The sequence below is a fragment of the Hyalella azteca genome, unplaced genomic scaffold (genome assembly GCF_000764305.2).
Source record: "Hyalella azteca isolate HAZT.00-mixed unplaced genomic scaffold, Hazt_2.0.2 contig8388, whole genome shotgun sequence".
NCBI classification, from domain to species: domain Eukaryota; kingdom Metazoa; phylum Arthropoda; class Malacostraca; order Amphipoda; family Hyalellidae; genus Hyalella; species Hyalella azteca.
In genome coordinates, this window is record NW_025938483.1 from 90,323 (window position 1) to 104,444 (window position 14,122).

At 39.1% G+C, this 14,122-nt stretch overlaps 1 protein-coding gene across 1 annotated transcript in view; it reads right to left on the minus strand.

Moving 5' to 3' along the window:
* The window catches only part of LOC108675320 (guanylate cyclase 32E-like), a 43,495-nt gene extending 37,117 nt beyond the window's left edge, over positions 1–6,378 (minus strand). Inside the window, exons 1-3 of the mRNA XM_047881616.1 lie at positions 5,660–6,378; positions 4,731–4,928; positions 716–838 (exon numbers count right to left, since the gene is read on the minus strand). Coding sequence (XP_047737572.1) covers positions 716–838; positions 4,731–4,928; positions 5,660–6,352 — 1,014 coding nt within the window. The 5' untranslated portion in view covers positions 6,353–6,378. The remainder of the gene's footprint in view (positions 1–715; positions 839–4,730; positions 4,929–5,659) is intronic.
* Between the last annotated feature and the right edge of the window lie 7,744 nt (positions 6,379–14,122).

The following is a 14,122-nucleotide window of genomic DNA, read 5'->3' on the forward strand; positions in this document are numbered from 1 at the left end:
TTACCGCCGCCCCATGGAGCCTCAGCAGTTCCGGGTGGCAATTAAGGAGCACCACAACAAATTAGGCGACTCCCAGATTTTCTGGCGAGTTTTCAACTGAAGGAAAATAAATCGCTCAGTTCGACGATTCAATTACTTAAAACGTTAAACCAAAGCAATTCTTTGGTCGAATATATTTGGATACATGATCAGTTGAAGGTGAATAGATAAAATATCTGTTATTCTAAACAGTGATTCACTTAAATATTCAATGAACTATATTTAAACGTATCAACGAGGATAAGCTTCATGCAAACGTCATGATTACCTTACTTTTTGTTAGTAATATTAGCACCAGACACAATTACACGATGCTAACAAAAACTAAGATAAAATCGCATGTGCGAACTATAACACCAAACATGATTCATTCAAATGATTCAATCTAATTTTCTCACACCAAAACCAAATAGTTTTTCCCAACCTGACAACGAAGAACATGCGTCCTGCAGTAAACTACTGTAGGCTGTTACCTGTATCGCCCAAACTCTGACAAATACGGGAAATTAATCCAAGATTTTTGCCAATCTTAGCCCAAGTTATTAATCATCTCCCTCTGCAATATTCGAAACTAATTTAGAAATTTTGCATGTCGCAGCACATTTTATTTCCGTTTTTAAACTGGAGTACGTTAAACTATTTTAGACTTTTTGGATGGAAAATAAAATTCGCTTACCTTCTTCCACTGAAATCTCCTGAGCAGCGCTGCCACGGACTTGCTGATCTGGATGTCAGGAGGGCGGGTGCGCGCGAACGTCGGGAACTGCGACTTGTCAGATGTCAGCGGGTGAGTGCAGTACTGCGGGGATGAGATGAAACCATTACGCGCTCCGCTGAATAATGAATTCAATCAGCACAGATCTGCGTCGTTGCGTGAAACAAGAAGAAAAATTGAAAATTAAATTTTTGTGTGACAGGGAAAAATATTAATTTAGATATTTCTGCTAGAAACAAGGAAACTTCTATTTAAGAGAAATAAAGAAAGAGTTCGATAAAGGGAAATTAAAACATTATAACATGATCAACATCTCTTCACATTGAAATATCTCTCTTAAGTTCTGGTCATATTGGAACAATCTCTCTTGTGTACTGGTCACATAAGAACAATCTCTCTCGTGTTCAATCCACATTGGAACAATCTCTCTCGTGTTCTGTTCACATAAAAACAATCTCTCTCGTGTTCTGTTCACATTGGAACAATCTCTCTCGTGTTCTGTTCACATAAAAACAATCTCTCTCGTGTTCTGTTCACATTGGAACAATCTCTCTCGTGTTCTGTTCATATAAAAACAATATCTCTCGTGTTCTGTTCACATTGGAACAATCTCCCTCATGGTCTGTTCACATTGGAACAATCTCGTTCGTGTTCAGTTCACATTGGAACAATCTCTCTCGTGTTCTGTTCTCATAAAAACAATTTCTCTCGTGTTCTGTTCACATTGGAACAATCTCTCTCGCATTAAATAAGAGGCAAATAACCCCTGCATTGTCTGCAAGCCCCAGAATAATTCCTATTCTCAGAGTCGCCCTCAGCTGAGCGCAGGTCCCAATATTTGTTATGGACTTCAGGAGCCCTGAACGCACCGTGCAACTCTGATATATTCTTCAATAATGCAATCTATAATAAGGATCAATCATATGAGAATGCTTAAGAAAATATTTATATCAATGTATACAACTTAGTATACAGAAAAAAACTTGTATACAGCATACAACCATGTATCCAGCATACAACCTTGTATATAGAATCCAAGCTTGTATACAGCATCCAACCTTGTATACAGCATACAATCTTGTATACAACATACAACCTTGTATACAGTAAACAACCTTGTATACAGCATGCAACCTTGCATACAGCATACAACCTTGTATACAGCATACAACCTTGTATACAGCATATGTATACAGCATACAACCATGCATACAGCATACAACCATGTATACAGCATATAGCCTTGTATACAGTAAACAACCATGAATACAGCATACAACCTTGTATACAGCATACAGCTTTGTATACAGCATACAACCTTGTTTACAGAATACAACCTTGTATATAGCATACAACCATGCATACAGCATACAACCATGTATACAGCATACAACCTTGTATACAGTAAACAACCATGTATACAGCATACAACCTTGCGTACAGCATACAACCCTGTATACAACATACAACCTTGTATACAACATACAACCTTGTATACAGCATCCAACTTTGTATACAGCATATAACCTTGTATACCGCATACAACCATGTATAAAGCATACAACCATGTTTATTCTCCCTAAAAATCAATTGCCAGAATATAAGAAAGAAATACAAATAAAAGAGAAACAAGTAGGCGGAGAGAACTCACGCCCTTAAGTTCGGCGGAAAAGTTTCTCGATCGCTGAAGCTATTATATTACCTCAAAAAAAGGGTTCTTTCAGGAGCAAACAGGGATTGGAAATTGAAACAGATTCTTTGAAGCATTAAACGACTTGAGAGAATTTAGAATGCCAATTTATGCCGTACAATGCATTGTTTTTCTCACCAGACAAACTTTTCTCGTATCCAAACAGTATTTTTCAAGATGAATCGAATAGGAAGAATATAATTGAGGCTTTTGTTATTCCCAGAAGTTCTTGAAGCACCGGAATATTTCATTCTTATTTGACTATCACGCATGTAGAGCAATGTTATGCTTACAGTTCTTCGTCGCTTTCACTGAAGGAGTTCACATTCAGCGCTGAATGACAATCACAGAATCGATGATTTAGTAGTGGAAAATAGATTTTCACGCTGCATAAATTTAACGCAATGGGTAAAATTATATGAATTTAGTACAAGTTGATCCAGAGGAGCTCGGTGGCTCAGAGCTGTTGTCGTAGTCCCGCTTTAAAGTTTAAAGGGCCGACACTCTCGCACACGACAGTCACACAAAGACTTTAAGACGCTTTTTATTGCTCAAGTTTAACACAAATTGGCATTTTGACGACTACTTGAGAACTCAAAGCTCTGGCGCTCCTTATGTGTTAATTTGTGTCTCAGAGTGAACAAAAATTTCTTCCGGGAGTATATAAAAGGCTTTCGATAGCAAATATATAAAATTACCTTAGTTATGGGTTATTCACAGATTGTGTTGGAAAGTAGAATTAAAATTTAGTTTGATGTCGAGTCGAGAACAGTAAAATTTTCAGTTATGGCTGTAAATACAGTAATTCAAACAAATGACGTCAATCATTCAACTGAATTAACGGTTATCAAAAATAGCAAGAGATCTGGAAATGCTGAGGTAATAAACCGACACAATTTAACACCTGATTAATACATGCAATTTCGATCAAAACAAAATAATGTTTTCATTATTTAATTGCCTAATGCACAGTATCACATAGTGATAGTATCCATGATACCGTCAACATAGGGGAGAGTGCACCGGCATGGTATCCATGATACCGTCAACAGAGGGGAGAGTGCACCGGCATGGGTATCCATGATACCGTCAACAGAGGGGAGAGTGCACCGGCATGGTATCCATGATACCGTCAACAGAAGGGAGAGTGCACTGGCATGGTATCCATGATACCAGGCATTGAGGAGGTAATAAACAGTAATGGTATCCATGATGCCATGCCCTGAGGAGGTAATGTACAATAATGGTATCCGTGATACGTTTTCAGTAACCGTAGGTTGCGTCCCTATAAGAACATGCGTTGCCGAGCGATGCCAAATAAAGCGGCTATTTCCAGGTAACATATTATCAATAGGGTAATTATACGGAGTAACTTCTATTCCATAACACGCTAGGTCAGCTTCGTAAATTTCACAATATAAATTTGATATTCAGACAGCCCGGTTTCATGCATGAATGTGTATCATTGGAGCACCAACAAAAAACGCAAGGATCAGCTCGTTGATATTTACCGAAGACAAGAAAAAACCTGACAGCACAAAGGTCTTTACCTCACAATGCCACAACTGCGTCACTAGTGACCTATACACTCAATTTCTTCTATATAAAGTCAGACAGTTATATTACAGCCATCTTGAAAGTAATAGTAAGACATCAATTCATATAAATATTAATATTTTAATTTAATCCAGCAATAATGATATCGTAAGTGTTAAATACAACACGTTGAATTAAACGATTCCCGTAACTGCCGATTGCCGCTGCTGCTGTTCTGTTTAGGTACTAATAGAACATTCACATTTAAAATAAAAAATATGCTTTTTCTGGTATTTAAATAAAATATTTAAACACATTTTTATTATTTCAAGCCTTTATACTAAATTAACAACACGATGTGCTACGAATGGCAAGAATACCAATTTTGGGGTTCTTTTAGATATTATGTTTTATTTTACAAACGAAGCACCGGATGGTCGTGTTGCGCTCAACGTGTTAAAGGCCATGCAAAATAGAAAAATTACCATAAATGAGATTCATGCACAATATAATATTATTCAATATTAATTATAATATTATTTTCATTCTTAACATTGGAACCACTTAATAAATAAAATTGGAATCCATTATATTTTTATCTTTCAGTTAAGATTGTTGTTATGCAGACAAGACCGATAGATTTTTAAAATTCTTAACTTAAAAATAGAAGACAACTGCAAGCAATTTAAAATAATGGCATTGCAAAACCTAATACCAATATGAACATAATCAGAGAAGGCTGAGGCTCACATAAGATATCATGGGCAGGCCGAAGGCCGCCGCCATCCTAGCCTCGTGCACGCATGTCTCTTGGGGGCCGATGTAGACAGAGATGTTGGACGTCCAGAGACGCGCCGTCTGCAGGATGCTGTGCCGCTCCCGTCCGTACGTCTCTGCCACCTGCATCGTCAGACGGTGACCACCCACCAGCGGGTGCTTGCTGTTGATCTGCCAGAGACAGAGACATTCACAGAGAATGTGTGGAGTGTGATGAATGTATAGCGCCCACACACCAGCGGGTGCTTGCTGTTGATCTGCCAGAGACAGAGACTTTCACACAGAATGGGTGAAGTGTGATGAATATATAGCGCCCACACATCAGCGGGTGTTAGTTATTCATCTCACCAGTCGCTGTCAATTTCAGTCGGTCCATCTACAATTTGCTGTACGATCTCAGAAATTATCAATGACAATGATTAATTATAGAGAATCTGAGTTATCTATCGCAGTTTCTGATAATTCAATATCTATTTAAATAGTCACTATATTGAGGCCGATTATATCATTAAAATTATCAGAAAAATTATCACAACACAAAACTTGAATTTAACGGTAGGTTTAAATTCTTTGGTTTTCATTGTAAATTTAATTATCATGAACGTTTGTTGAAATAACTTTACTCTTCCTTCATTCTGCTTTACAAAATTTTTAAGTAAATTGAAAATATCCAAAGCAGAAAAAAACTTAAATTATTAAATAATAAAATATTTCGTTTCTAATGAGCCAAAAATGGAGTTAATTGGACGATATAGGAAGCTTCAGGAAAACTTGAAAACCAATAGGTCAAATTCACATATCACAAAATTGCATCGATTATGAATACCAAAATTTAAAAATAATGAGGATATTGTGAAAAAAAATACAAATAAAAAATTAAACTAAATATAAGAATCAATTACCTCGTCCAGAGCGAGCGTGAGTGCGCCGGAAATAAGAAGTCCGGGCCTCTTGTATTCCTGATCGTCAGGAAGCCGTTCAGATCCTGTGAGGTATCCTATGGTGAAATTCCTCGGCACGCTCACATCTATCATCTCTTTAGACGGCAGCCTCGTGTCCATCAAATATTCAGATGAAATAAACACGTCTTCTCCAGTTGTCGAGACGTCTACGTTTGATGCCTGGCTCGTCAGACTCAAAGTACTACTGCTGCCATAAATTTCAGAAGCTGTGTTTAATTGTTGGTCTGTGCTGCCCTCTGGAACGATGGTGTTCATCACAACATCGTCCAATGCCTTCTTGATTGAAGCTTCACGGCTCCCACGAACGCTACTATAAAATTTCATATTTTCGACTTCAGCCATGTTTGTCTGTTCAGCACGGCTTTGAGAAATGCCCTCCAGCTTAGCGTCTCGAATCTCACGCGTATTTTCGGACTCCGCTTGCGTCCGAAGCCCGGGATCCGGGGCGCTGAGCGTCCGCGCATATTCGATTGGTTTATTGAACGGATCCTCGGTGCGTGGCGCCGTGGGGAAAATTGTTTGATGGTTCTCGGCAAGTTTGGGGCCTACAGACGAAGGTAAGCACCACGTCACGCCGACCAGGAGGATGAGCACCAAGAAAAGGACGTGGCTGTGACTCGAGGACTTCAACATTGTTGCTGCTGTCGCTGCACTGCATCACAATAACCTGGAAAATGGTAATCGTTGAAAGCTTCAATTGTTTGTGTGGATACCACGCAAAAACATTTTCTGATTCTTGGCAGAAATTAGCCAAAACATCACGCTTTTTTTCTCCTAGTGAACGCTAAGATCTAAACTAGATTTGTAGCGGCTGAAATCATGCTTTAATCTGAAAACAAATGAATATAAAACGTCAAAATACAATGCCAATTCTCGCAGCATGAAAATTAAATACACGAAAAGTACATGAATCGGCGACAGACCAAATCAGGCCTACTCTTCAGCGCTGACATCGCTATGTTATGTTATGTAAAATTAAAATTTAAATTTAAAAGACCATTCTATGTTTTCAGTCAGAGACTTCATCAGATTTTATAAGATTTCCAGTTGACGAAAACAAAACCCGGGAAAGCCTTCAAGGAGACGCAGCGCATCAGGAAGAAAGATCCGTCTTTCGGAGACTATTTATATTCTTTCGTATCGCTGGAATTGGGATGAAGTTTGGGGGCAGACGTGCAGAAGTTGCTAAAATTTAGACGGGAAGACAACCTTAAAACTTGAGATCAGTGAGACCCTGGGACCGCGAAAAGCTATGCAGTTAATATAAATGAAAGTTATATACAACGTCTGCATCGCGCGTACAGCCCCATTTTAATAGACATCGAATAATATCTAAAGGGCAAATCATGCAGTATTTTTTTCGGCAGTTAATTAAATTTGTTGGTAGCATAGTGACCTTGAATTTTACTTTTTGTTCATATTGAAGTGCGTGTGGAGTGTGAGTCATCACGTATTTGAGATAATCTTCCATATCTTCATAAAGTACCACACTTGAATATCTGTTATTACGAGCTCAACCTTGTAATTTTATGTTTGTAGAATATGCAGCACAGCATACTATTTCAGGAATGGAAGTATTTATTATGAATTAAAGAATTTATTGAGGATAGAAAGTTTTTTTTGAGGAATGAAAGGAACGCCAGTTGAGGAATGAAAGGAAAGAATATACATAAAATGTCATTTTATTTTTGCAGAATTTACAGCAAAGCATACTATTTGAGGAATGAAAGCTTTCCCTACGTCAATCTTATGATTACATTTTAAGAACAAATTGAAAGACATTACTCTGCCCTAAAGAGTGAAAATCTTCCCAGTGTAAATAATCTTTTTTACTATTAGAATCCAAGAGGGAATGAGGGAACTTCACTGCAACCCGAGGGCGAAATTATGAAGAGGATTAAACTGGGAGATGCAGCGCTGCCGGCCTCCACATCCTCAACTGAAAGCTTCAACTGAACACGCAAATTGAAATCTTGAAGTAACTTGTATCAACCTCTATGAGTATATAAGTTATAAGGGAATAATATGTTGATACAACTCTGCCTAAGTTGGCTTCCATTGTTGGTATAAACAGTATAGTACAGTTTGCTGAGGTGTAGTGAATTGATCAAATACGGTCGAGGCCTAAATAATATTTTTGCAGCTTGCTACAATTGGCGCCGAAAAGAAATGTTCGGTGGAGCTGCCATACTATAATTATTGGCAATCAACTTGACTCTAATTGTGGAAACTTTTTGACTACAATCCTAATTGGCGCGGGAGATAAACCTTTGCAAAACCTGTGATCGGATTTGCACAGCATTGAGGACCAGGAAAAACTCAGCGTAGATTTTTACCGCAATCCTCGTCCTTCATAAAAACTAATTTGTGTGCTGCATGCGGGCGTGTACGGTAGCTTGTAAAGACGTGACCAATGAACGAAACCTACTCATAATAATTGAAACCCACCTCCTAATAATTCATTAAAACGAATGAAAATAATTCATACATTCTTTCGAAGATAATAATTGCAATAAAAATGAGCCATATTTTAAAAAATTAAAGGGATGTTGAAATTATCTTGAAACTCATTCTCAAATACTCTCAAAAATTGCTCCACTTATATCATTGTGTTTCGGCAACTATAATTGATATATGAAAACATTTGTTATGTTTCGAATTTAAACTTTTAATTAATTTGAAATCACTTGGCACCGCAACACACACGCGAAAAAATTAACCCCCAATTTAACGCTTAGTGAAAAGTATCCAAAGTTCCACTAATTTTGATTCGCTGGTTTGAACAGAGCTTTTTAATGGTCCAGAGCAAATAAAGTCGAGTTTAGTGGTGCAAAGGCCGGCACCCCTGCTCATAGCAAGTGCGTTGTTGCATCCATTAAATTACAGCTCGAGTCGGAGGAACTACGTGAAATTTAAATGAATTATCTGGCCGAGTTGAAGCAAAATTGTATGCAGATACGTGCTATGGTTAGTTATAATTAGGACGATATGTAGAAGGGAGGTGCACATGCGTACTTTGGTTATCTATAATTAGGACGATATTCTTTGTATGATAATACCTCATTTGCTTAGCTCTGATTAGGACGATATTTGTATGCAGATATATATTGTCCATCGTTAGGATGACCGCTTAGCTAGTTCATCAACTGAAAATTTCGAGTTTTCAGTTCTCGAAATCATCCTCTAAAACCAAATAATTTTCATGCTGAAATGAATCAGTAATTGATAAGCGACACAAAACATCGTTTCATTCCCACGTAAGAAACAAACTGCGATGAACACACACCAAATTGAGCAAAGAGCCTACATACAAACCTGCACGGTAAAGAAATATGCGTACAGGTTTTCTTTACCGAATTGTTTAATGTATATATATAAATATTTTAGAAATTTATTTTTTCAACTTATATTTTTTCTCGTCTCATAAGAGACGATATCATTTGATGCGCGAAGGGACGTTCGTGTTTAATAGGTTTGAGACTAGAAGTAAAGAAAAAAAGTTAGATTTCATTCGGAAATTTTAAACTTGTAAGAGAATAAGGCCGATATTTGAGGACATGAACTCATCTGCAGAAATGAACCATATTCCATTTTAGCTTCACTTGATTAATAAAGTATTTCAAACATTTGAAAAGGAGAACTTTCTTCGTGACCGTTCAGGTAAACAAGCCAGAAACATACGCAAATGGCAGCAGCAGAGTAGCACTGCAATTGCCGGTCACTACCACGATGTTTACTGCATCATTGAATGGGTCATTTATTGCTTCGTTTTACGAGTCATTCCGGACCGAAAGTTGAAAAAAACTTCGCCAGGTTCATGGACGAAATATTGGCCAAAACGGCGCAGTATTGCAGCTTTCATGAGCACTCTAAAAAAAAGAATATTTATTTGGGAGCACTTATCATTTCATCCTTCTATCATTTGTTTGCTGCGCGACACGTGAATAGCTTACCTGACGACCCTAGATATGCACTGCGAGTCACAGACAATTGAGCAATAGGCCTACTAATGGCCTACTATAACGCAATGTAGAGCCGTGTGAATAAATGACCTAAATCAATGGAACGCTGTCTCGTATATGCGTATATAGAACAAAATATTCGTTCTGAAATAACTGCTGTTCGCTGCTATATATAGCGGTGCTCAGGTTGCAAGCTTATACTCACAGAACTGTTGATATAAGCAAAGATTCAGTGAATATAAATGTTGATGGCTCCAAGCCACGAAGTTTTCTAATTTAACTTGGAATAGATTGAAAAAAATTATGAAGTTATGATAGGCAGAACCCCAAGTCAGCAGGAAACCGATAGATAGCTATAAATTACCGAAAAATATACCGTACGATACGGACATCAGCATAATAAAGTTCGAGAACTAGTCTTAAAAACTATTGGCGAAATCTACGATTTTGGATGTCATAGATTTTGCGATTTAAAAGACCACCTCGTTATTAATTTAAACTGCAATATGTTCCCAGTACCAGTCTCATTTCATTTCCAATCTTGCTTACGTGGGGGTAATGACTGACGCTCACCCCACAATCTATCTTGCACCTCAAATTCAAATTATCGACAAGCTTCCAAGATCGTGCAATGTTCTTCACCGTAAAATATTCGCAGCGTTGAGATGAAAACAGCTGAGAGGATTCTGGGATGCTTGCGCACACAAATCACAGCACTGCACCACAGCCACAGCACAGCACCGCAGTTACAGCACAGCACCCCGTACATACAGTTACATTGCAGCACTACAGTCACAACACATCACTGTAGCCACAGCACAGCACAACAGCCACAGCACAGCACCACAGTTACAGCACAGCACCCCGTACATACAGTTACATTGCAGCACTACAGTCACAACACATCACTGTAGCCACAGCACAGCACCACAGCCACAGCACCGTAGCCATAACACAACACCACTAAAGCGCAACACCACAGCCGCTGCACAGTATCACAGCCAAAGCACAGAACCGGAGCCACAGCACTGCACCGCTACAACGCAGCGCAGCACCACAGCAAGCGCAGTGCCCAGCAAATGCGTCAATTTAATTGTTCGTGAAATTGAAGAAGGAATTCTTAGGAGGCCGGTAGGCTGTGAGCCGAGCTCCTGGAGGTACAACACTGGGCGCTGGAGTCCGGCCTAAAGATGCAGTGTAATTTCAGAAGCGAGTTGATTGCAACCAACTCAGTTGGCTGGATCTGAGCCAAAAGCTGGACCACTGCTTTATATCAGACACGTTGAGGGAAAGAGGAACCGAGTTCTTCCACTCAATCAATCAGAGAACGATTGATTTTAGACGTCGAAGTCCACCTTCATGCTGGACACGACAGAGCTATCGTAAACAGGACACGGTCTCTAACAAGAGACACAACATGAAAAGCAATCCATCAACCTATTTCTGGGACAGTGCCTGAAGTTCCAATGGAAATCAATAAATTTTCGATTATTTTTTAATCCCCATGACTGGGGTTTGAATGTTTTCGGGAGTAGTAGGATTTCAACTTTTTTGCTGCGAGATTTTTTCAAGCACAAACATCATTTTGCTTCAAAGATCAGCGAAAAGAATCTAATCTAATAACCAAAATGGGTTCTTTTGTACAGCAATTATGGTTGCAAGCAAATGGTATAAACTCTTGCAGTTTGGATCTAACTCACGATAAAAATGTCTTCATAAATCAATTTTAGCAAAAACTGCGCTATGTTATCAAAGGTTAAGTAAAAAAGTTTTCCCACGAACTTGAAAAAGCTTTCATTGTGATAAGTGAAAAAGGCATTACTGACGCTCGAAGTATAAACGCGTTGCATAACAGACACATCCACACAGCTACTGTGTCACACAGCTACTGTGTCACACAGCTGAGGTCGATGTTTAGCAGCTAATCAGCATCAACGTCAGTTTAGGATAGATTTGGTCATAAGGCCAGATCTCAGATGTCCAAGAGACAAAGCAAAAATATTACAAAAATCGCCAGCATTGTCCAGTTCTTCGACGCCGACACTTATATATAAAACCAAACTTTTTGACGGTGTTCGAAAAGCTTTGGTGTTCGAACACCGTATGCGTAAGCCGCACGTAAACCTATGATAGCCTGCATATAAATTCCTTAGTAAACAGGCTTCAGGATTGGACGAATTTGCACTCGACATGGTCCACGGCTCACACACAGCAAAAGGCCAGTCACGAACCAGTGGCCCCGAACTTACAACATGACATGTCATGAAAACGCAAGCCATCACCCAATATTCAGCGGCTCAAACGGTGACATTCATACTTGGATATAGAATGCAGAGTAAATATTCGGTTTCTCAGAGAAATAATCTTAAGGTTTTGTTTCACAGAAAATAATTGGAAACAATATTATTTGTACGAGAGTCTGCGTGATGCAAGCGCTATTAATTTGCGCCCCTCTCATCGTGACCACATGCCGGCGGCCGCCGAGCTTTGCAAGTAGACCACAACTAACGAGGTTAATATCAATAAAAATAAATTACTTGAGGCATGAATATGAATTGCGTTAATTAATACAGCCGCTGGCTAGGCGTAGGCCTAAACTTGTAATTTCATTATTAAATTTCGTTACATATATCATTTGGAAGTCTAAATCTGCTAGTTGGAAGTAATTTATCTTCCAAAATAATCATGATAGTGAAATTAGGTAATGCAAAGGTAGACGAGATGGAACCAAAGTACAGAGCTTGCTCTCATACATTGCTGGGCAGATCGACGCAATTTTGAATATTTTCTTATTTTCTGAAAGCAATTTCTTCACAAAAGCACCGGAAATTTATTAACTAATAACTAAATTTTGAACTACTAACTCTATTATCAGTATTTCCTCGCAATTTCGCTTCAGTTGAAGCACACATTAGCAAGCCTTCATAAGTGTTTTGATGATCTTCATGGGAATTGATCAATGATCATCCCCGGTAAAACAAGATGGCTTGATAAAGAAGCATGCAACGCGACAAGTCTTGCCTTAAAATAACGTCGAGCGGATAACGAAAAAGAATTTCCAGGATATTATCGCTATCCAACGCCATTGAGCAAGCAGGAAATTGCCTCAAATTCCGTCTAATTAATATCCGTACTTTCAATGGAAATTGCACGCCATCTATACATATCAGATGAAAGTGCCTATTGACCCTCATTGAATGAAGGGAAATTTCTATTCATTTTTGGATATTTTTCGCATAACATCGTATTAAGAATAATGTGATATATTTCAACTCGATAGAAATCAATATATTTTCACTGATTAAATATCAGTTTATCAAAATTACGTCTATAAAGTATACCATGAAATGACACGAGGTTCAAACTCTCAAAAAATCCTGCTTGCATGAGTACAGACCGTAGAGGAGGGAGTGAACTTTTCGCTCAAATCCCATTAACAATCAAAAAGCGTTTAGACTCAATGAAACTAAAAGCCTCTTCTCGAGGCGGTGGTCAAAACTTCAAAACCAGAAGTGTCGTGGTATGGTAGAACTCACCGTAAGATATACCGTCTCACGAAACTGGGATGAAACTTTTGGTGGAAGCGCAACGCACGAACTTATCCAATGATGAGACTTAGTAGAACTTTTTTTTAGAAGAACAGCCGATGGGCGTAAAGACTGAATTCAGACCACTTTCAAATTTAGCATACGTGTGTTGCTTTTTCCTTCCGATAATTATTCATAGAAGTCCTGAAGTGTTTGGTATATAGAACAATATTTAGCGCGAAGGAAACATGCTCGGGATAAGATGAATTTTTTTAATAAAAATTATCATTGGAAGTGGTTTAGATTCACTCACTTCTCCAGGAGACGATAGCGATATTTTAGCAGGAAAACTGGCCCACTATTGCCAATAAAAATTAATGCTTTTTCTGAAAATAGCTCACAAATAAAACCATGAACACATCTGAGGAGAACCAACAACAACAGCTCTGCAGCAGACGCCGTGCTGTCGGTGCCGCAAACATGTCAATCCTTCGCGAACGAAGGATGTTTGTGAACGACCGCATACTGTCACGGTACTGCCCCACGGCTGCTGTCACGGTACTGTCACACGACTGCTGTCACGGTACTGCCACACCACTGATGTCACGGTACTGCCACACCACTGATGTCACGGTACTGCCACACGGCTGCTGTCACGGTACTACCACACGGCTGCTGTCACGGTACTGTCACACGACTGCTGTCACGGTACTGTCACACGGTTGCTGTGACGGTACTGCCACACCACTGATGTCACGGTACTGCCACACGGCTGCTGTCACGGTACTGTCACACGACTGCTGTCACGGTACTGTCACACGGTTGCTGTGACGGTACTGCCACACCACTGATGTCACGGTACTGCCACACGGCTGCTGTCACGGTACTGTCACACGACTGCTGTCACGGTACTG